Genomic DNA, 20,686 nt, shown 5'->3' with positions numbered 1-20,686 from the left:
GTTAGGATCCCATACCTCTGCAGGGCACTGCAGTGTTTTCCCATGTAGTGCTTCTGAGGCCATTTGTCTGGAAAGTCTCAGGCTCTAATGTCATCCTGTTTTTAAGTATTTTTCTATGAAGAGGGCAATTTGCATGTTACGAAAATTAAGGACCCCAAGCAGTTTGTTTTGTTACCTGAAACAACTTTATACAGTATATATACAGGACATTGAAGGGCCACTGCAATGCTATTTTTATATTTCGGGGTTAGGAAGTATCAGCCACAATGAGTGCATTTCAAACCACAATAAAATTAAAATTGACACAGTGGCGTGTAAAATGTAAAATCTCCTGGTAAGCACAGCACCATGTTCTGCGATTCAGATCAAGGGAACAAAACATTCAGTGAGGTGTTGTAGCCTTATTACATTGTAAACAAGCAGGCTTGTGAATACATCTCTTTTAACCCAATAGAAATATTGCTCTCCACTTTGAGACGGTTTTGCCGACAAATACTACTTTACTCTGCATGCAGATCACATTGGAAAGTTTCTGCAGTGAAATGTCAGCTGTACACCCTGTACGTACTCGCTTGTACATCGCAATAAATTAGTTATTACGGAGACTAGTGAGCAGGAAGGGCCGCAATCACATCGCAATTCATGCGAAGTCTCGCTCCCGCCTGGGGTGAGACGAGGGTTTTGCGACAACAATAGTGACTCGCAGCACTTTCACAAAGTTCACGATTTTATGCTTCCTCCGGCATTTGCGAAATTTTTCTATGCTGTGAATGAATGAATTTTGTTACCGTGATTTAATCGCCCGTCTGAGAAATTGGGGCGGCCCTTTGGGGAAAAAAACGGTTCGAGACTATTTTTCATAAACAGTTTAATCTTGCAGCCTTTGTTGATTTTTACTGAAGTAAAAGTAAACAAATTGTATGATGACTACAAGTTGACGAGATGAGAAAAGAGATGCGATGCTGAATACTGTTGCTACATGTTAGTGTGGCCTTCCCGCCGGTGCCTAGCACACCAAGTCGTTTTAATGCCTTCGTTAGGAAAACGCTGTCTCGTCATTCGTGTCTTCAGACTTGAGATCCGAGAGCAGCCGGCAGCCGTGCCAGTGAGCCTGCCTGGTAACGCGTCTCTTGTGCAGCTCACGAGTTTCTGCCTGCCTGGCCTCTTCCCATTTCCTCTTTCCGGATGGCCGGCTTCAATGGCCACTTATTTATCACAAGGTCGCATCACAAGGCTCTGCCAGTTTGTAAAGGGAGCTCACGCTGGGAGCTACAATGGCGATCTGTGTTCTGAAGGAAGTCCGGGCTAATCAGCCTTGTAAGTAACGAGCAGAGTACAGGTTGAAGTTTTTTTTTTAGTCGTGCTCTACAGCGAAACTGGCTGAACTGCTGCAGGTTGCAGTCATTTTTTTGTTTTTTCTTTGCTGCCTCTCAACATTTTTATTTACTCTGGGAGTTATGTGTCTAAAGAAATTGCAAGGAATGCAGGTTATTTGAGAAAAAAGGTGACAAACAAGGAGCACGCTTTGGAATGATGTTAAAAAGAATATTCATCTTCAAGAGACAGCTGGATAGGATTTTCAGAATAATTGGCAACCAGACTGATATTGTTTATAACCCTTTCCTGTGTTCCTGTGTATAATCCCATCAAGAGGTACATAAAATGCCAAGGGATTCTCAAAAGATGTTATAACAGTGGTAGGAGCCTCAAATCCTATAACCTCATAAATTGTTTACCATTGATTTGACAGAATTTATCTTGCTGTGTTATAAAACAGACTACATCACGATGAATGAGTGCTCGCTATCATACATTGGTAGTTTACTGTTTTTTGAGAATGTAAGTTTTCATTTTTTCAATCTTGAACGTGCGCTCTTATTAAAGGTGTTTTTGGTTTTTCTTGCACAAAAATGCATTGGGCTTTTAGTTTTGGGGGATTCGAAACAATCCTAAAGGATCCAATGAAGGTCACTGAGGGAGGATGGTTGGCTGTTTTAAAAATCTGCAACAGAGGGAATTTGAAAATGAGTGCATTGCAAGGGGCTGCTTATTAAAATGTCCTCCCAGAGACATGCAGGATAGATACATTAAAGTTATTTTAACTAGGTCCCAGCTCCCCTCAGAATCCGCAGTGCTGAGTTCTAGTTTCTGTTTCCTAGAACCTAGATCGTTCAGCTTCTTGGCTTCTGCCTTGATCGGGCCACCCCCCTGGACTAGGGGCACGTTACCTGCAGCTCTCGGAAGTCGTTTTCCTGGAGGCTGTTCTAGATCTAAGCAGCCTTCCTGTACGATTCCATGGTGCGACTGTGGCTTGTTAAGGCAGAGAGGCAGCAGTACTGTAGTCTTCAGAGTCTTTAAAGCTTACAGTCTTGAACATCTTTTAAAATATTGATGAGCGATGTCTGGGGCATTACTCTTGTTCCCTCTCCCAGTGTCTCGGGGCCTCTCCAGCCAGGTTTCCTCAGACGCTGTGCTGATCTTCTGGTATACAAGAATTAATCATTTAGCCCTTTGTTTTCACTTAAACGTGAAATATTCCGTAACCCTCATAGCCTCTGTGGGTGCGTTTTCTGAAAGAGCTGTAAGAGAAAACCTTTACCGACTGAAGTGGCGAGTTAACAGCTCAACAGTTTATAAATTACTTGTCCCCTCTATTGTCTTGATAAGGTAATGGTATTCTGTGCCATAGATACCATAACTCCTCCTGTAACGCTGTTGTGGGCAACAGAGAAAGTACGGATTGCAGGAATACATTGATAGATTGGGCCTAAATAATATCTTTCTTCACAAAAATGAGTTGATATTACTCTCTGTGTAGGCAACAACAGTTACGCTTAAAAACACATTAACCTCGGACTGAGCAAATTTCTGCCCTCTGTGGTTTGAGTGATTAGGGTCAAGGGGAACTAAGAGTATCCGTTTTTGTGAAGTTTGTTTCGGATCACAAAGTTACAGACCACCCTGGGTGTTGCTATGGAAATTGCCATCAGAATACGCAAAGGAAATTAAAGGCCAAAAGGAAAAATGACATTCTAAATTAAATGCTTTAAAAATTATATTAAAGGTTTCCTTTTGTTTTTGAATGTAAAGTTAGTGTGACTTCCAAAGGAGGCACTACATGCAGATATATGAAACAGTTCAATCTACTCTGTTCTTTCTAAAGATGCATCTGAAGAAATTGTTGTTGGTTTGTGTCCAGCAGATGGCGTCCATATGCAAAGACTGAAACATTCTTCTTTTCTGCTTGATTACTTTGTCAGTTCTTTACTCTCTCTTGAAAACGGTTGTCAGCCAATCAAATAAGTGGGCATGCTGAGTACTGCCTGAAGCTGTTTACTTGCTGTTCTGAACGCCGATGTACTTTTCCTCCACAGGTCCATTCACAGATGTAGTCACTACAAACCTAAAGCTGAAGAACCCCTCAGAGAGAAAAGTATGTTTCAAAGTGAAGACGACAGCCCCACGCAGATACTGTGTACGACCAAACAGTGGTGTCATCGAGCCTGGGTCCAGTGTAACTGTCTCGGGTAAGGAACTCCTTTTGGCTTTGCTGAGCTTTGCATTGGAATCTGGAGCCTATGTGTACTTCTGGGGACAGGAAAATAAATGTGGCATTATTTTAAAACATGGCCGTACAGGTATCCTGTACACACACTTACACTTATATAGCTCTTTCCTGGACACTCCACCCAAAGCGCTTCCTCTGTGCAGCCCCACCTGGATGATGCACCAGTCCGCTCCCCGCACACCAGCTCTCAGTGGGGAGGAGAACAGAGTGATGGAGCCAGTTCAGAGAGGGGGATTATTAGGAAGCCATGACTGGAAAAGGCCAGGGGGGAAATTTGGCCAGGACACAGGGGTTACACCCCTACTCTTTTTGAGAAACGCCCTGGGATTTTTAATGACCACAGAGGGTCAGGACCTCAGTTTTAGGTCTCGTCTGGACAGCGCCCTTTTTTTTTTTGAGTCCTCCACTTACATGGTTCCAGCCAGTACGAATTCAGTGTGACACAGCGTGAGAAACGTGGCCAGTCCCGGAATGACGCTCTCAGTCTAACGCAGTTGGTGGTTTGTGGAGCAGGCGAGGCGATCGAGCCGCGTGGCCCTGTGGGTCCAGGGGAGAGGGCCGGAGGTGAGGAGGAGCTGGCGGTGGGGATAGGTGACCCGGAAAGGGAAGGGGCTCGGAGACAAGCCTGGGTGTGACACGGCGGTACAAGACCAAGCAGCAAAGACGCGATCGCGCCTGGTCTGCTGCCGTGAGCAGAGAGACGTTGCAAACTGTTCGTCGAAATGAGTTCAAAGTTTAAACGTGTGTCCTTGAAACCCGTCTGTTCTTGGCCCTTTTCTCATCCAGCCTCCTTGGCCCCTTTCCGTCTCGGCACACGGACCTGCACGTCTTTTCCTTCAGCTCGACTCTGTTGATTATATTCAAACATGAAATATGCAGAAAAAGGAAAAAAAATAAAAGCAGTAAGCAAATGCAATCACAATAAAGCAAGTAACATTTCTAAATGTACCAATCGGCTTAGAAATGAACATCCCCCAGTATTTACATTATTTCATAATGGAACTTCATGTCCGATTAATTAGCAATTTTACACGCCATGGGGTGTTTCTAAAGCATATCTGTTGCCCTAGTTGAGGAATCCCTGAGGAATTAATTGTAAACATTTAATGTAATCTTACATTGTTGATTGTATTCATATTTGGCACTTCTTTTAAGTGGCGAGATCATCATTACAGGTCCTAATGATTTCGGTCTATCGGTTACATTTCTAATATTAGAGTTGCTCATAGAATATTTGCTCTTGGTCATCTATAGTTGTGCTGTTATCAGGAGCCATGTCAGTATTGGCAAAATAACTGTGGAACGTTTCTCCTTTTCCTACTAATGTCTTTTTGATGTAATACAAAACGGTAGGTGTGAAGTGGTGGGCTTTTGGGGTTTCTAAGTCTTACATAGTTGTTCTCTGCTCGTCTTTTGCAGTAATGTTACAGCCTTTTGACTATGACCCCAATGAGAAGAGTAAACACAAATTTATGGTACAGACAATCTTCGCACCACCTAATGTTTCAGACCTGGAGGCAGTGGTAAGCATGTCTTTCCCTTTATTTGCAGTAGCAGCTGTTGATTGTGGGACTTGTCTCAGTCGGCTACACTGATGGACGTTGGATTGATGAACCGCGAATGCCCATAACATTGCTGAATAGCTACAGGGTTTTCATTATGCCAGTTAGCACAAAGAAAAGCAAGTGAAAGGGAACCTGATCAGGATCAGGTGTGATGCTTTATAAACCGAGAAGCAGGGTATTGCAATGTGTAAAATAACTCCCAGCAAGTCACAATCACACTTACAGTTCGTTTCATCTGCATCTCTTTTGGTTAACTGGTAAAATTAAAGTGCTGTACCACCTACCTTCCTGGAGTGCTGCTGAGCTGGTTGGCAGTGTCAGAGTGTGATTACCACTAGCAGGTGTGCACGCCTCACCGCTGCACCCCTGTGAAATCGGAAGCAGATGTGTTGTCACACCTGACTCGGGAGGGATTGATGAGTACAAAAAAGGAACCGGCGCTGTCTCTGTCGCAACATTTTAAAATTCTAAGACTCGGATCATATTTACACCTGCTTCGTTTAAATAGTTTTTTTCTGAAGTGTTTCAAAATTGATACTTCACTACATTCATTAAGGCTGTTAATATTAATAGGTAAACCCTGTCTTCTGTGGTCTTGCTGCTGTAGTTTAATTTTCAAGCGATTGCCATTATTATTGTTGCTGTAAACTGCAGGATATATTCATCTCCATCTGGAAGCAGTAAAACAATTGAGATTTACAGAGTTGGCAAACTTATACATGCTTATACACCCAGTACAAGCTGCCTTTATAGGGTGTAGCGCCTGTTATACATTCTGGTGACACACCCCGTGTCATTGAGTGGTCGGTGGTTCCCCACCCTGGTCCACAGGGAGAAACTTGTCTGCTGGTTTTCATTCCATTTGATCTAAACCACCAGTGCGAAATGATGCCTTTAATTTATCTGCTTGATTAGACACTTGGTTGGCACGTTACTGCACTTGGTAACACAATACTGTCTTTCCAGCGTGCTCCTATTCAGCAACGCAGGCATGTAAATCAAGCTGTCGCTCCTCGACGTGCTGACCCTTGTTTGTGACTTAGCAGCTATTCCTAGGGGTTCAGCTCATGAACACGCAGGTGAGGAGTGGCTGACAACACGCCCACAGGGAGCATTTTTCTCCACCTTCTGCACAAGCGCAATACAGGCTGCGGGGAACTCTCTGGGGGGAGTTCTAAGAGTCCTGCTACACCTAGAATGGGGATAATGCCAATTACAAGCCCCAGTCAACACTGAAAACGAATGTAGAATATGCCTCCAATAGAAAATTGAAATGGAATTGCTCAGTATGTAGAACTTAATGGGAATAAAAACCACAAATTCCTGTAGATAGATGAATGTGTAGTTTTGTAGTTTTAATTGTATCAGGAGATATGGTTAATGATATAAAGTTGTTGTGGCTCTGTTTGGAAAGGTACAGTGAAGTGATATAATGGATTTTGTGAAGGTGGTTTCTAACACCAGAGGGCAGCAAATGCACATCAAGATGCAGTTTCCATACCGGAGGAACAGACCCACCGCTCATGTGCTGCCTTACAAATCTTCCTGTGTGGCCGTTACATTTACATTTAAGTCAATGAAAGCACAATGAAAGAAAAATGTGTGCTCAAATTTCTCACATTGGAGGAAAAAAGTACCATTTTAAAAAGTAATTATAGATTTTCAAACAAAGGAGTGAAAATACATTGAGTTCCAAATTAAGAATACTGCTGTAGAGTTGTCTTTATCTGTAATTTATCCCATTCAACATTGTGTTAAACCTGGTAGAGCCTGGCTTTCCACTGGCACGTTTCATGGTGCAGATCTGTCCAGTCCGTCCTGAGAGCTCCTGCTCATAACCCTCTTTAAGATACTGGCCGGTTAGCTGGAGAAAGCTGTTAGACTGGTCCTGTTAAGCCAATAAGGAGTGGAACTGGGCAGGTAAGAGCTAAGATGAGATGAAAACCTTCTGTGAAAGTCTGCCCGCTCTGGTCATGACAGGGCCGAGCTGCTGATTAAATACAGGGACTGTTGGGTGAAATGATGTCTGAGTTTCCAGAAGCACTGAGGAGAGAGAATCAGCTGAAGGAGGTTCACACTGTTTCTGAGTGCTTCTGTGTTTCTCAGCCTTTCCTGCATGCCAAGTTGGAAACAGGACTTTTACATTTTTGGACAACAAGCCAGACTAACCTGAAGCTTGAAACTACAAATATATATGTCACATACACCACTGATATTTTTTATACTAACAATTAAGGACATCAAATAAATTTCTATTTTTAATGCTCAGGTATTCTTTCAGTGTTTTAAAACTGTGTAAGAAAGTTTTGCTTGTGTTGTTTTATTTTAATGAGTTTGCAAGAAGAAGTGTTGATATTTTGTCAGATGTTGGGCACGTGATCGACACGATCTGTTGTGTCGAATCTGGGGTGATGAGTAACATGCTGACTTCTAATCCCTGTAGTGGAAAGATGCGAAACCTGATGATCTCATGGACTCCAAACTGAGGTGCATCTTTGAGCTGCCTTCTGAAAACGATAAAGTGGTGAGTGGAATGTTATGGAGAGAACTTTTGATTTATTATAGCCTGCCAAGATGCAAGACAAATAGCATCAGACCTTCAAATAATAACGTGTGTGGGTTTTCTTTCTGATTGGGTGGTGAGGGGTGGGTGGTGTTTAATATGCCGAACCAGGGAGATTAATCATCTGTTAATCTTGGCTGTGGCATTCAATTTCATGCCATTATGAAGCACATCATTTTATATTTAACCTAATTTTTAATTTTGTACCTTTTCTGTTTAACGTAATTGATTATTTTGGAATGCACTTATGGTCAAATGTGTTTCAGTATTTCTTCACTTGATATTAAAAGCTAAGTCTCAAAATGTAGATGTGTGGTATTCAGGATTAAACTCAGTCTGGCCAAGAATAATATGCCTGTGCAGATATAAAAGGTAATGCGACATCTAGACATCCAATATTTGTGTGTTTTGAAAATAAATCACACGCATTATAACTTGAAAGCGATTGTCTTTCTACAGAACAATCTCAAGAAATCACGCAGAGTAAAATGTAAAACAATCTGTCAGTGATTCTTAAACGTCTCTGAAATTAGGCTTTGTGACCAAAATGCATCACTATGGATTTGTGCTTAATTTTTAAGGGATTTGCTTATGTTATTGCGTTTTTATGTTTTTCAGTCGACTTTAGTCGTCCATTATTTAGTACATAGACCTTAAATATCTCTTTTATATTCTGTTGCACAATTGCACTATCCATTTACTGCCAGATCTGTGTTATAGGGGTCTTTCAATGTCACCTTAATACTACAGAAGTTTGAAAGAAATATTAGTTAGTCTTTTGGTTTAGTAAAATTATCTACCAAAATCCATACTTTTCAAGATTTGTTGTCTTAATAGATTTTTTGATGTTTGTGTTGAACGTAGTAAATAAAATGGTTGAGTGAACTGTTTTTTGTTAAAACAATTCAACATTTAAACAACGTTAAAACAGTCATTTTGAATTAATAGGATTAAAATATACTGATGTATTGAGAAGGTTACATTTCTTACAACAGCTAAGTTTCGTGGTGGCTGATTGGTAATCAGATCATAATAAAGGCTGTGTTTGCCGTTCTAGATATAGTAAGAAATCATTTATAACAGGTCAGATGCTCACACTACAGGTTAAACGTGCGTGACTTTACACTGTCAATGTGATTATTAATAGGACTTTGACTGGCCTTCTCTGTGTGATGTTCCTGTGATAAGTGTTGAAACCTCTTGTGTCTTAGTGCGCTTATTATTTATTGTTCCTCGATCCTTCACTTCTTTCTTCTTGTCCTATTACTGTGGGTTGCTCTTTCACTTCTTATATTAGGTACAGTTTCCCAAATGTAACGTACTGTTTCATATATTGACACATACTGTTTAGTATTGACAGCCTATTAGTAAGTCAGTTCTTAGATTGGTTTCTAGATGTATTCTTAAGTGCGTGTCTGACTATATACTGTGTGCTTTGTTTTGTAACTTGTTCGCCTTGCCTGTTTTCACATCGGTCTTATGCATGCTGCTTGTTTCTTCTAAATAGCGCAGTAACACTGGAGAGCAGAGGTCATTAGCCGGTGGGTTAGTGACCCCCTTAAAGTCCTCCAAGGCCAATAAGTTCAGTTCAGACAGTGGAGCTCACCTGCCACCAAGGGCCGCCCCAACACCAGGGTGCGCTCACGAGTTTCGCACCCCATTGAGCGTCAGGCACCTCCTCACCCCCGGCAGTGTTAGCAACAGGAGTGACCTGCAGGGATTTCTGTCTGCCCCCAGCTCTGAGGTCAAAGTGAGAAAGATGCAGGTTTGTTCCACGGTGGCTGTTTAGGGACAGTATGGTAGGAAAGCTCATAAATGCTCAGCAGGTGTGCAGTTCTGTCCTGGAGTCTTGGGTCAGCCTTTTCACCACTCACCCTCACGCATAATTCCTCAGACACTGGCTGCACATTGTTCTTACGTTTATGGTAAGATTGAGTTGATCACTTTATTCACGTTTCATTAAGCCTGTACTTTCAGTGTGATTGGGATTTTTTTAACATTCATGATCTTCAAATTTATCCATATTCAGATAGGATAATGAATTGATCATAATGGACTATTCAGTGCAAATCTATTTCAGCTCACGTTAAGGTCCAACTGTTTGCTTACGTAGGTTGACGCATAACAGTAACAGTTTGACATTCCCACATAACGGCGACACTTTTCACCTTGTCTGTCCTGGTGAAGAGAGGCACAGATCAAATGCTTGGTTTATTCCATGCTGAAAAGTAAAGTAAGAAAGAATAAACTACATGTTTCAGCTGTTTAAGAGCTGACTTGTGATGTGTGAAAAGGGGTCCCCAGTCAAAATGTTTTTTTTCTTTTTGCTTTACAGTAAAGGCTTAACCCTTACTTGTTCCTTTGCAGCTTGTGCACTGACACAGCTCCCCAGTCTTAATTCCAGTGAGCTTAGCAACAAGGAGTGGTGTTCAGAAAGGGCCTGCTATAGACACATGGATGTGATTTTCCCTTTTCCTTTCTGTTTTTAACATATTTGCATTTTCCTATGTACGGTCATCTCTTCGTTGTTTTACAAATGTTTACATTTTAGTTCTTATACAGTATTTATAAATTATTTAAGCTTATAAGGATATTTAAGTCATAGACAGATGTAAAAGACTGATGATCCATTTCAAGAGCTACAGAACGTTTCTGCTTTTTGCCTAATGTCTAATTTAGATAAATCACGGATGTGAAGGGTTAATCAAATGTTGCTTGTAGGGTTTGTGAACAAAACTCATGAAGTGTGTGATTTGTTACCTGTACATTTCTTTTGATTTCTGTTTTCCATTAAATATTTAGAAAAACATCGAGGCATGTGGTGTGTTAAGAGAATTTTCTGAGCAGATTTTCCTGGTTTGCAGAATGACATTGATTCAAACAAAGCTGCTCCAGTCCTTAATGCATCTAAACAAGATGGCTCCTCTGTGCCAAAGCCCAGCAGCGCGTCTTTGGATGACACAGAGATGAGGAAACTCATGGAAGAGTGCAAGAGACTCCAGTCCGAGGTGATGAAATTCGCAGATGAAAACCGGCAACTTAAGGTACTTGGATCACTTGTTAAGTGTTTTTAGAATAAGAAGGTGCTTCAGGTGTCATTTTATCTTCTGTATTTACTGGCTATATTAAATAGCTTTCATTGGTCTGTTGATTCTTCCTCCTGCAACATTACTGAAATGCTTTGTTTTGAGTATTCTTGCTAATTGTCTGTTTCACAAACAAAATACCCCTCTCCATTTGACATAAAGGATCTCCAAACATCACCTTCTAATAGATGTTAGGTTTAGTATTTTATTAGGCATTGAGTTCTGAAAATAAGAATTCTGGGCAAGTTTGTTGGTAATACTTTATTTGAATGAGGCTAAAAAACACCATAACTCCTTTATAAATACTACACAGCACGATAAAGCAACATGCTTAAAAACCGCATACTGTAGCTCAATAAGATTTCATATACAGTACACAGCAGGACCATTGTCACTGAACAGCACCTGCAGAAAGTCCTTCATGGTGTCTTCCATCATTTTCCTCTGACTTCTCTCTCTGGAGCTCTGCTGTTATCTTTTGACTGATAATTTGTCATTATAAACTGTTGAGAATAATCATGAATCTGCGATTTTATTTGTAGAGGTTGTTGTAAAAACTGTCTGTTGTTATATGCTGTTCCATAGTGTTTTGTGAATGAGTTCAAACTCAGTTGTTTTAGCCTCGTTCAAGCAAAGCACTGCTGTTTTTTATTCTACTTTCAGCCAGTCCTGTGTTTTTTTTTCTTTTGCCTCCTTGTTCAGTTAGCCTGCAGCAGGCTAATTACAGAAGTTCTCAAGAGCACCCTCTGGTGGTGCCTTGGGATTTTTCCAAACTCTTCTGTGGTCATTGAATTCAAAGCTTCAAGAACACACCACAATTTCACCTGTTATTAGTTGTGCAGTGCTGTCCAATAAGCCTGTTTGAGGCATTTTTCACACTGTGTTGGCAGAAGCACACATGGTGTGAAACATGAGATCATATTGTCAATGATGATTTGCATGTATAGGAGGCATACAAGGCACACTGTTTCTTCTGGTTTAATCACACCACAGTAATGCTGTGGCTACACAGGAGAGAGAGGCTCACGTGCTCTGGAATGTTGCTGGCAGGAAAGAGAGAAGGTGTTACTGCACTGGCATTCAAGCTCCATGCAATCTCTAGATTCCAAGAGTGCTGGCAACTTTCATAAAACACCTCGAATTATTTCAATTAACAGTAAATGAGACTACAGCTTTGAAGTGTTATATTTTGTGAATCCTGCATATACTGCTTAAAGAACTTTAAGGATGCAGTTTACATTATGTTGATATTATAAGGCTGTGACATCAATTTTATAATGCTTTCTCAGTGACAGTGTTAATGTAAAGGTCAGCATTTGTCCTATGAGCTACAAATACAACCCTCTCTTTATACGTTTACAAATTATTGCAGCTACATTTGGTTTTTGGCGAAATCGTACCTGAACGTGATTTAATTCTTATATTGTTAAAACTCATCTCCATTTAGTGAGAATCTGTGCTTTGTTCTTAACACCCACCAGAGCCACTGGCTTATTTATAGTCTTTTTCATCAGTGGGATTTGCTCAGGTCCTTTTAAACAAAACCCCTGCATTGAGATTACTTAGCTTAAATGAATGTAAAATAGGCAGGTATTGCAGAGTCTAGATCAAACAGCGAATGCTGGGCGTTAACAGGGAACGATCAAGGTACCTAAACATAAAAACGGAGTCGTAGTAGTAGAGGACGAAGCGCCTCTGAGTTTCTAAGTGTTTGTTGTTTTCGTTCTTGCAGGATGAAGGCTTGAGAATGAGGAAGGTCGCTCGATCAGACAACATAGTATCAAACCCAGGAGGAGTTATGGGTAGAGACCACGGGTCCAACTCTCTTCCCTCTCTCCTCGTTGTAATCGCAGCCATCTTCATCGGATTCTTCCTAGGGAAGTTCATCTTGTAGAGGGAGAAGCATGCAGACGTGCTCCTTCAGGCCTGGAAATGTCTTTTCGTCGACCTGCCATATCATTGGTAGTATGGCCCACGGTGACCATGTTTGTGTACAGCATCATCAGCAGGCCTTGCCTTTAACAATCTCTCACACGGTTAGTACACACACACTAAAGAAAAACACCAGATGTTCCTTTTTTTGTTTTCAGTTCTTCAGGAGGGGAGTGGGTGGGGGTTAAACAAGTTCTACATGATCAGAACATCATAGCAGGCGTGTCAAGGTACTGCATAGAAGCCCTTGATGAAAGCTCATAAAGAATTGTTCTCTCTTTCTCTCTGTGGTTTTAATAAGAGTTGAATGGAATGTTAAGTGTCTTGTAAATGTTATTTTAATCCTTTTAAAAACGACAAATTTTGCTACCTGTTGCTGGATTGCCTCTTGAAATTAAATTTGTTAGTCCGATTCGTAATCCTCCTTTCTTTCGGAATGTCAAGAGGTCTGCTGGGGAAATCGGTGCCTCCTATCTTGTAAATTTCTCATTCCTTTCCTGTCCCTGCTGATAGCAATGCAGACTTTTATTAATATTTTTTTCTTGCCACAAAATATATATATATATCCCTTGTGAGGCAAATGTTGACTGAAAAAAAGCTGTCCATTCTTACAATCCTGTCCCATGGTATTTAACATTGAAGAAATAAAAAAAGAAAAAAGTATTTTTCTGCGTTTCTTTTTTTCTTGTTTGTATTTGTATAATTTCCTCAGTGGTTACCTCTACAGTGCCTGCTTTGCTGCTGTTTTTCAACCGACACCTCTGTGGCGAATATAGCAGGTTTCGTGCTGTCCCATCAGCTAACTCGTATTGTTTTTAAGAAACTTTTAGCGTCTTTGCATGGACACACTTTTAGCTCATTTTATGTTTGTCAATGGTTGCAAGTTGTGATAAAAATATTTCAATTCAATGTTTTCACATTGAATTCTTCTAAATTACCCATACTGACCTGTGGAGCTGCATCTGACCTCTGACCTCTAGCTGCATTTCAAGCCAGCTTTTATAGATGAGGCTGCTTCTGATTTTTTGTTTTCTGTGGCAGAAAAAAAGTTGCTTTTTAAATAATTTTATTGTAAGTGCCTTACTTAATTTTTCCCTGAAATTGCGGCGTGAACAAGAAGGAACACTATAATTAGGAATGTATATTCAGCTGCAATCCTTTTCTCAAAAAGAAAGATTAGAGAGAAGTGATTTCTTTTGAAATATGTTTGCACCTGAATTTGATCGCTGTAGATTGCTGGCCCTAACCGTTCGTATTTTCTCTCATCAGAAACCTTTATCCTAATGGAGAAGTGCAATCCTGCTGGAGCACTTGCCTGCTTTGCTTTCGTCTTCTCCCTCCTGCTGCTTGTTTTTTCTTCTTGAGTGCTGAAACACAAATGTGGTGATAAATTAGTTTAAATAGGTTCACACCAACCAGCCCCATTCAGCATATCTTGGCAGATTTTTGAAAAACAAACATGTCTTTGAAACACCACATGTTATTTCATATGAACTGTAACTCAGTGATACTGAGCGCACTTTACACATATGGGCAGACCTTTTCTGGCTTTTTAATCGGGCTTTTATTTCAGTTTTTTGTATATGTGGCACTTGGGTCCCATGTAATGTCTGAGGTGGTCTAATTCAAGGTTTTGCTTTGTTGCCGGAGCAGTTTTAATTGAAGTTTCACCAGGGTGAAATTGGAGAACAGTGAGCGCCTAAAACTTGTTGACGTAAATAATGGGTGGAGAGATCATAGCAGGTGATACCTTTATAGGTTGTCTGTTCACTGTGTTTGACAGAGATACAGTACTGTACATGCAGTTGAAGATTAGGATCATGGCTTGCAGTTACTGCCTTGCATGTCATCTCTCATTAGGTGAGAAATGCAGTACAAGTCTAACTGATATAAATTAAAGGTCCTTAGTTTCCCTATTGTGTGGAAAAAGTGCATGAGCAGAGAAACCCTACTGAAAATCCTCCAATGAGCCAATATGGCTGTGAACGCGCTCAGGAGGAGGCAAATGTCCGTGATGACGAGTCATGCCCTTACCCAGCACATTAAATGGTGAAAGGGGTTTTAAGGGGCGAAACGGGACGTCCCCAGGCCCGAGAGGTCAAGTACAGCATTGAAGGCAGTAATCGTCGAGGAATCCGGGCCGAGCGTTTGTTTGGACCAGGCTTCGCCACGTGCGTTCTCTTCTGAAAGTCATCCATCAGCACTGTGCACGTGCCCCTGGGCGGGCTGAGCTCGTGAGCGAGCGAGAGAGAGGTGTGACGCTTTTCGGCCGGAGTCTCTTGTGGACCTGGGTGTGCAGCAGTGGGTGTGGAGCACATGCATCGTGTTAATAACTTAACGCTAGTTAATAACTAGTTCTGTTAACACGTGAATTGTCAAACACCCCCCCACCCCCCCCTACATATTGGTGCTGATTCCTTGAAAAGAGCAGCTTGGCCTAGTTCTCAAAGATTTGGAAAAAAAAATACATTTCCCCCATATTGTTTTAATTTTTTTTTTAACTTCAAAATCAAGTCCCACTTCTTCAGGGAGTTTGTGGGTGGACTTATTTATTTTGACTGTTCTCTTGACTTTTATTGATTTAGAAGAAAATACCTCTGTGTAGCTGCTTCATGAATTTTGCCAGATGCTAAAGGAGCTTTAGCCAAGAACAGCTTTGTATGCTATGAAAATAATGAGAGCGTGATTACAAAGCAGGGTTCCTTCATTACAGCATAAGTCCTCTTCTCTATCAGTAATCACTTAAAATTAAGACGCCTTTTGTGATATGGGAAAGGGGGGAGAGTACGTTCTGAGTGGAAATCTTGATGGATCTGATAGCAGATTGCTTTTCCACGTGTGCTACACCCACTGAAATGACACAGCTGCACAGCTGTGGTCTGTCAGTGCCAGTGGCCAGTGTATCGTTGTGCAAAAGACAGAATAAAATGCTTTTGTGGGCTTTATTTTTCTGGCTCAGCTTCTATATAACAATTAAAACAATACGGAAAATAAATCATCGTCAATTCTTTTTCAGAAATTAAATATTTCAATATATGGTATTATAGCATTATTGTGTCAGTATTATTAATCATTATCAATAAAACTCTAGTTGCTTGTGTTTTTTTGGACTATATTGACTCTTTATTGAATATTAACAATTATGTTTTTTTGGAGGGCTACATGAGTGTTTGCACTTATTTAAAATGCTGCAGGAGGTAGCACTTTGCAGTACTTTCAACCGAAGAAGGGTCAGTTTGCAAGAGCCTGAGTTTTGCTTTAGACAAGTGCTTAAAATGTTTAGCATTACAGCAACAAACAAAGCAGAAATCATGAGTGCTGCATGTTTGCTGGGGATTTTTGACAGGTGAATACAACCCTCATAAATCTAGACTGCATTAATTACTCTGTATTACTTTCAATTTTGGGATCTCTTTCCTTAATTCTATTCCTTTTCAGTGTCCTCCGGTACCTGCTGGTACAATAACATTTGTCAGGGTACAGTGCAAAGACATGCCGTCCGGGATAATTGCCTTTGTTTAGTTGCCCCCATGTATGTTTGTGTAGATTTGTGTGTCGTGAGATAGTCCTGTCCAGGGTGCAGTGCTTAGCAATTAGCAGTTAAAACAATGAGTTTTGGGGTATAACAACCTGCTAACCCTGAAAGATACAGCAGTGACTGAAAATGACTTTCTGTATATGGCTGCAGGTGGTTCACAATTAGACGGTTCTTGTTTTCTAGTTATTCATGGCTTTTGTATACAAATGCTCGTTCTTAAACGATAGCTTTATATCGTAAAGCGCATTTTAAGCTCCTTTGCATGTTTCTTGCTAAGAGCTTTAACATCAGTGATGCTGATTAATTGCGGTAGGTTGCACTAATTTATAATCAAGCATGGTTCCTGATCTGCATTTGCATTTTCCTACACCTTTTTTTTTCAGTGTTTTACTGTCATATGTTACATTTAATTCTGTTTTAAGAAAATAAATATGAAATTTGTTTCTATTTGCTTAACTGTGGCAGTTCACACTGAGCAAAATAAACTGCTCAATGAGACACTTTTTGTGGGTTCATTTCCATCCCTGTCCTGTAGTAAAGGCAGAACAAAGAAACCAATTCAACATTTGTAGAACCATATAAAGGAGTGAGGTTATTTTTGCATTCACCACTGCCTGTTATAATTTAATAAAGAAAGTGTTATTACTGAAGTGACACCTTTGTCCTATCGTTTTGGCTGGAATTCACTGAGCTCACGGGTGTCATGAAAACACCATACTTGGCCTTGGATGTGTGTGTGTAATTTAAAGGTCAGTTCAAGCATGATCCTCTGCTCTGTTACAGGGTTTTCAAATTCTGTTAGCTCTCGCAAAAAGACATCTGACTGCTGATTTACGCGGAAGAAGAAGGGGTGCAGACTGGGCTGGGAAGCTTCTTCAGTTTGGCACTTAGCCCACTTACTCTTCGCTGGTTATAACCCGACCAAGAATAACAGACTGGCCCAACTGAGCTCTAGCAAACACTACTCAATTGAAAACAGGTGTAGCGTGTCCACTGTTGAACCTGTCTGAGTTTAAGGCCACTATTGCCCAAAGGATGTTTAATTATATGTGAAGCACGTCTGTGGTTTAAACCAATGAAGATCTTTTTTTGCTGCAGGTTTTGTTTGCGCAAACAGCACCAGCCCCACAAATACCAGGAAAGCTGCTAAGGTGTTGCTTCAGTCCCAGAAGGTGTTGGAAAGTGAGCGATTGTCATGGACAGCCATTGTAATTTGCCTTCAGAGCCTTTGGTTTTGTAGTAACTTTTTTTTAAGACATACACACACGAAAAGGTTCATCGTAGTTTGCGTGATTTTTGTTTTGTCTGAAAATATGAATGTGCATACAGTTCAGCACTTTAGCCTTTGGTGGTGGAGTGAATATGGCATACTATGATATTTTAAAAATGTTGTAAATGACAGGATTGTCGTATGTGTAATTTTAGTGTTCTCCGGTGACTTCATTTGAAATTCTGACTTTGATGTGATCCGATTACGTTTTTTTTATGCGAAACTTAACTATCATGTACTAATTTCAGTCATGAACATTTTGAGATTTGAGGAATCTAAGTGACGGGAAAGATGCCACCATTCCCGTCATCTGGTAGTAGGGTCATCTTTTTAGGGTACTTTGGTATAAATCCACATGGTTGACTTGCCCATTGCTCAGGTCGTTTCTGCTGGAGGCATGGAGAAGTGTTTTTCCCAGGCCAGGGAATCTCGCTCATACAAAGTAGACTGTGCGGTTTCCCAACAGGACTGTCCCGCAAGCTCTCGGCCGCCTGCTTCCGCCGCGGGATTCCGATTCCGGGACTTCCGACTTCCGGGACTGTCTCATTAGCTTGTTTAGATTTGATGACATTAGTGACAAATATAGTTAGTTAGCTGCTGGTGCTCTAAGGTCTGGTATTGAGCCTCCAAAGTGCACTAGCCAATCTCCTGAGGCCCAGGTTAACAAGCCTCTGAAACAGCATAAAATGGTATTATTGGAAAACCTGTTATCTTGACAGCACCAAGGCTTGAGCTCTCCTTGCAACCTCGCCTGTTGCCTTCATCTGCCTGCTTCGTAATTTCTAACACACACTCTTGTAATCCAGTTCATAAACCATGTGTTAAGGCTTTTCAGCGGCTGCTTGGGCTCACTAGGAATAACTTCCCTGCCAGTCTTAAAGCCTTCGAAGTCTGCTTCAGAACTGATATCCTTAAAGCCTTCGAAGTCTGCTTCAGAACTGATATCCTTGACTCTGCTGACTTAAATACCATCTTGGTCCAAGCTGTACATTTCTTCAGATCTCTAGAGTCGACCTGCCTTCAGGTACTGACTTGGAGGCAGCCGTCATGAAGATTCTAGTTGGTGCTTGTAGCACTCACAATGATATCATGGGAACAGAACTGAGAAAGCTTTTGCATATTCTCCCCGAAAAATTATTTTTATTAACTAATGCATTATATATTGCTCCTTCTGTGACCTTTGGTATTATCTTCTTAATGAAGAATAGATCACTCTGGTAAACTTTTCAGGATTTATGACCTTGTACTTTAAAAAAAAAACCAACCCAAACCAAAAATGTAGTTATGTATTTATATATATCCAGGTTAGGATAAAGTGATAAAATTAAAAAAAAAAATAGTTGATGATAGACAGGTGGGTTTCATAATGCTGTCTTTCACATATTTTCAGCAATATCTACTGTACCAAAAAAATTTACGAGTCAGGTTTATTAGGAAGAGACGAGGACATGTCTTCTAAGTATTTAAATAGCTATTTGGAGTCTCAATGCAATGTTTTATGACTGAAATCTTTCCCAGAAGTGGTATCTCAAATTTCATGAAAAACCTAAGAAAAGATTTAGATAATCTGAGTAAATGTAAAAAGCCAAAGATGTATACAACAGAGGATATATTCTGATCAGTTAACAGAATGATCTACTAGCAAACATCTTCACATGAATCAGTTTGCGAACCCTTGGATTCAGTAACTGGTGGGGCGGTGTACAGAAAAGATGTGAGGCGTCAGAAATGTAATAATTTATTTAACAAGGGAATGCAGTATCTCAAGCACATTGTCTATTTCTCACAGAGCCCCTTCTCTGTGGCAACTGGTGAAACCGTGAACGAAACGCCCTGCCGTAATACCGCAACGCTACAGGAAAACCAGAAACGCTGCAGGAGAACCTTCTTCAGCAGCAGCAACTTCAACTCGACCTTTCCTGTACCTGTCCATCAGTCCCCTGCATCAGCTTGTAGGAATTCTGGCCCAGTCTTCCTTACTCAACTGCTTCAGGCTGGTGGCATCTGAGGCTTCGATTCAGGTCCCGTTGCAGCATTCGAAAATCAGTGATTATACCACCGGTTCAAGCACCTTCTCTCTTCACTGGAGGTCATGTGAGCAAAATGGGAACAACACAGTCTTCCTCTCCTGTCCCCCTCTATTCATCATTTGCTGTGTGGAGATACCAGTGCGTTTGGCAGGATAGTGTAGAGATGGAGTAAGAGAATTGCTGTTTGTCATTAAAAAGCAACTGAGTGAAAAGCTGATAAAAATGTAAAGATCCCACCCTTTCTGATTGCTTTGGCAGAAGATTAGGGGTCTCCAACAATGACAGGAGTAGAAACACTGCTCCCTTCCAGTAATGATCCAGTTACTCTTCCCGGTATTTTCAAAGCTGAATTCCATACATCTGGTGTACGGAGCAGTTCAAAATCATCTCTGCTTTAAACTGTATTGACTCACTAAACCCAAATAACATACAGTATAGTGAGAACATAACCTTAGAAATGAACCCGGAATGTGTGGTTCCTCTAACCAGGAGTGTTCCAGCAATGGAAATGTAATTAATGACATAATTTTGCGTAAAAAAAGCTGCATCCTACTAGCTTGCCCAAGTTAACACAGCAACTGAACTACTTAATGTGAAGCCCAGCAATGTCAGAATAGCCGCTTTGCTTTGGCCAATGGAGTGATGCTGGAGTTGCACATTATCTGTCTTGGCTGTCTCCATTGCAGGCGCCTGTTTGCTACCGGGTGAAAAGGAACGATTACAGCAGTATGATAATATTCGGGATGTTAATATTATTGATTAGTTTTGCACAGTATTATCTTAATATTGTGCAAAACCTTTAAACAAAACTGTAGCTGAGAATTCTGTTTTGCTCATCTGATTGGTATATTTTTCTAGTTTTCTTATGTCACTGCCTCATAACACTGTATACTTACAGTACTTACTTACTTACATTTTGACAGGTGATTACACATAAAATGTATCTAGGCTAACATTCTGTGTAAACAGCATTATCACAGTGTCACACTGAACGAGTTCAACCCAATATTACCTATAACACTTCAAACCGAGCCCTTCTTCTTGATAAAAGGACAAGAGAGGTCAAATGGAGAACAGCAGATGTTTTTTTTCTCCAGTCTTTCCTTTGAACTGTGGCAATCTGGACCGACACCA

At 40.7% G+C, this 20,686-nt stretch overlaps 1 protein-coding gene across 1 annotated transcript in view; it reads left to right on the top strand.

The window, feature by feature from the left end:
* The window catches only part of LOC148831703 (vesicle-associated membrane protein-associated protein A-like), a 30,522-nt gene extending 17,145 nt beyond the window's left edge, over positions 1–13,377 (top strand). The window contains exons 2-6 of the mRNA XM_088918359.1: positions 3,375–3,527; positions 4,988–5,091; positions 7,577–7,657; positions 10,561–10,740; positions 12,515–13,377. Of these exons, the coding sequence (XP_088774485.1) occupies positions 3,375–3,527; positions 4,988–5,091; positions 7,577–7,657; positions 10,561–10,740; positions 12,515–12,676 (680 nt within the window). The 3' untranslated portion in view covers positions 12,677–13,377. The remainder of the gene's footprint in view (positions 1–3,374; positions 3,528–4,987; positions 5,092–7,576; positions 7,658–10,560; positions 10,741–12,514) is intronic.
* Positions 13,378–20,686: the final 7,309 nt, after the last annotated feature.

This window comes from Atractosteus spatula, chromosome 6 (genome assembly GCF_055471065.1).
Source record: "Atractosteus spatula isolate fAtrSpa1 chromosome 6, fAtrSpa1.hap1, whole genome shotgun sequence".
NCBI classification, from domain to species: Eukaryota; Metazoa; Chordata; class Actinopteri; order Semionotiformes; family Lepisosteidae; genus Atractosteus; species Atractosteus spatula.
The sequence above is the reverse complement of the archived record's forward strand: the minus strand, read 5'-3'. Positions and strand labels throughout refer to the sequence as shown.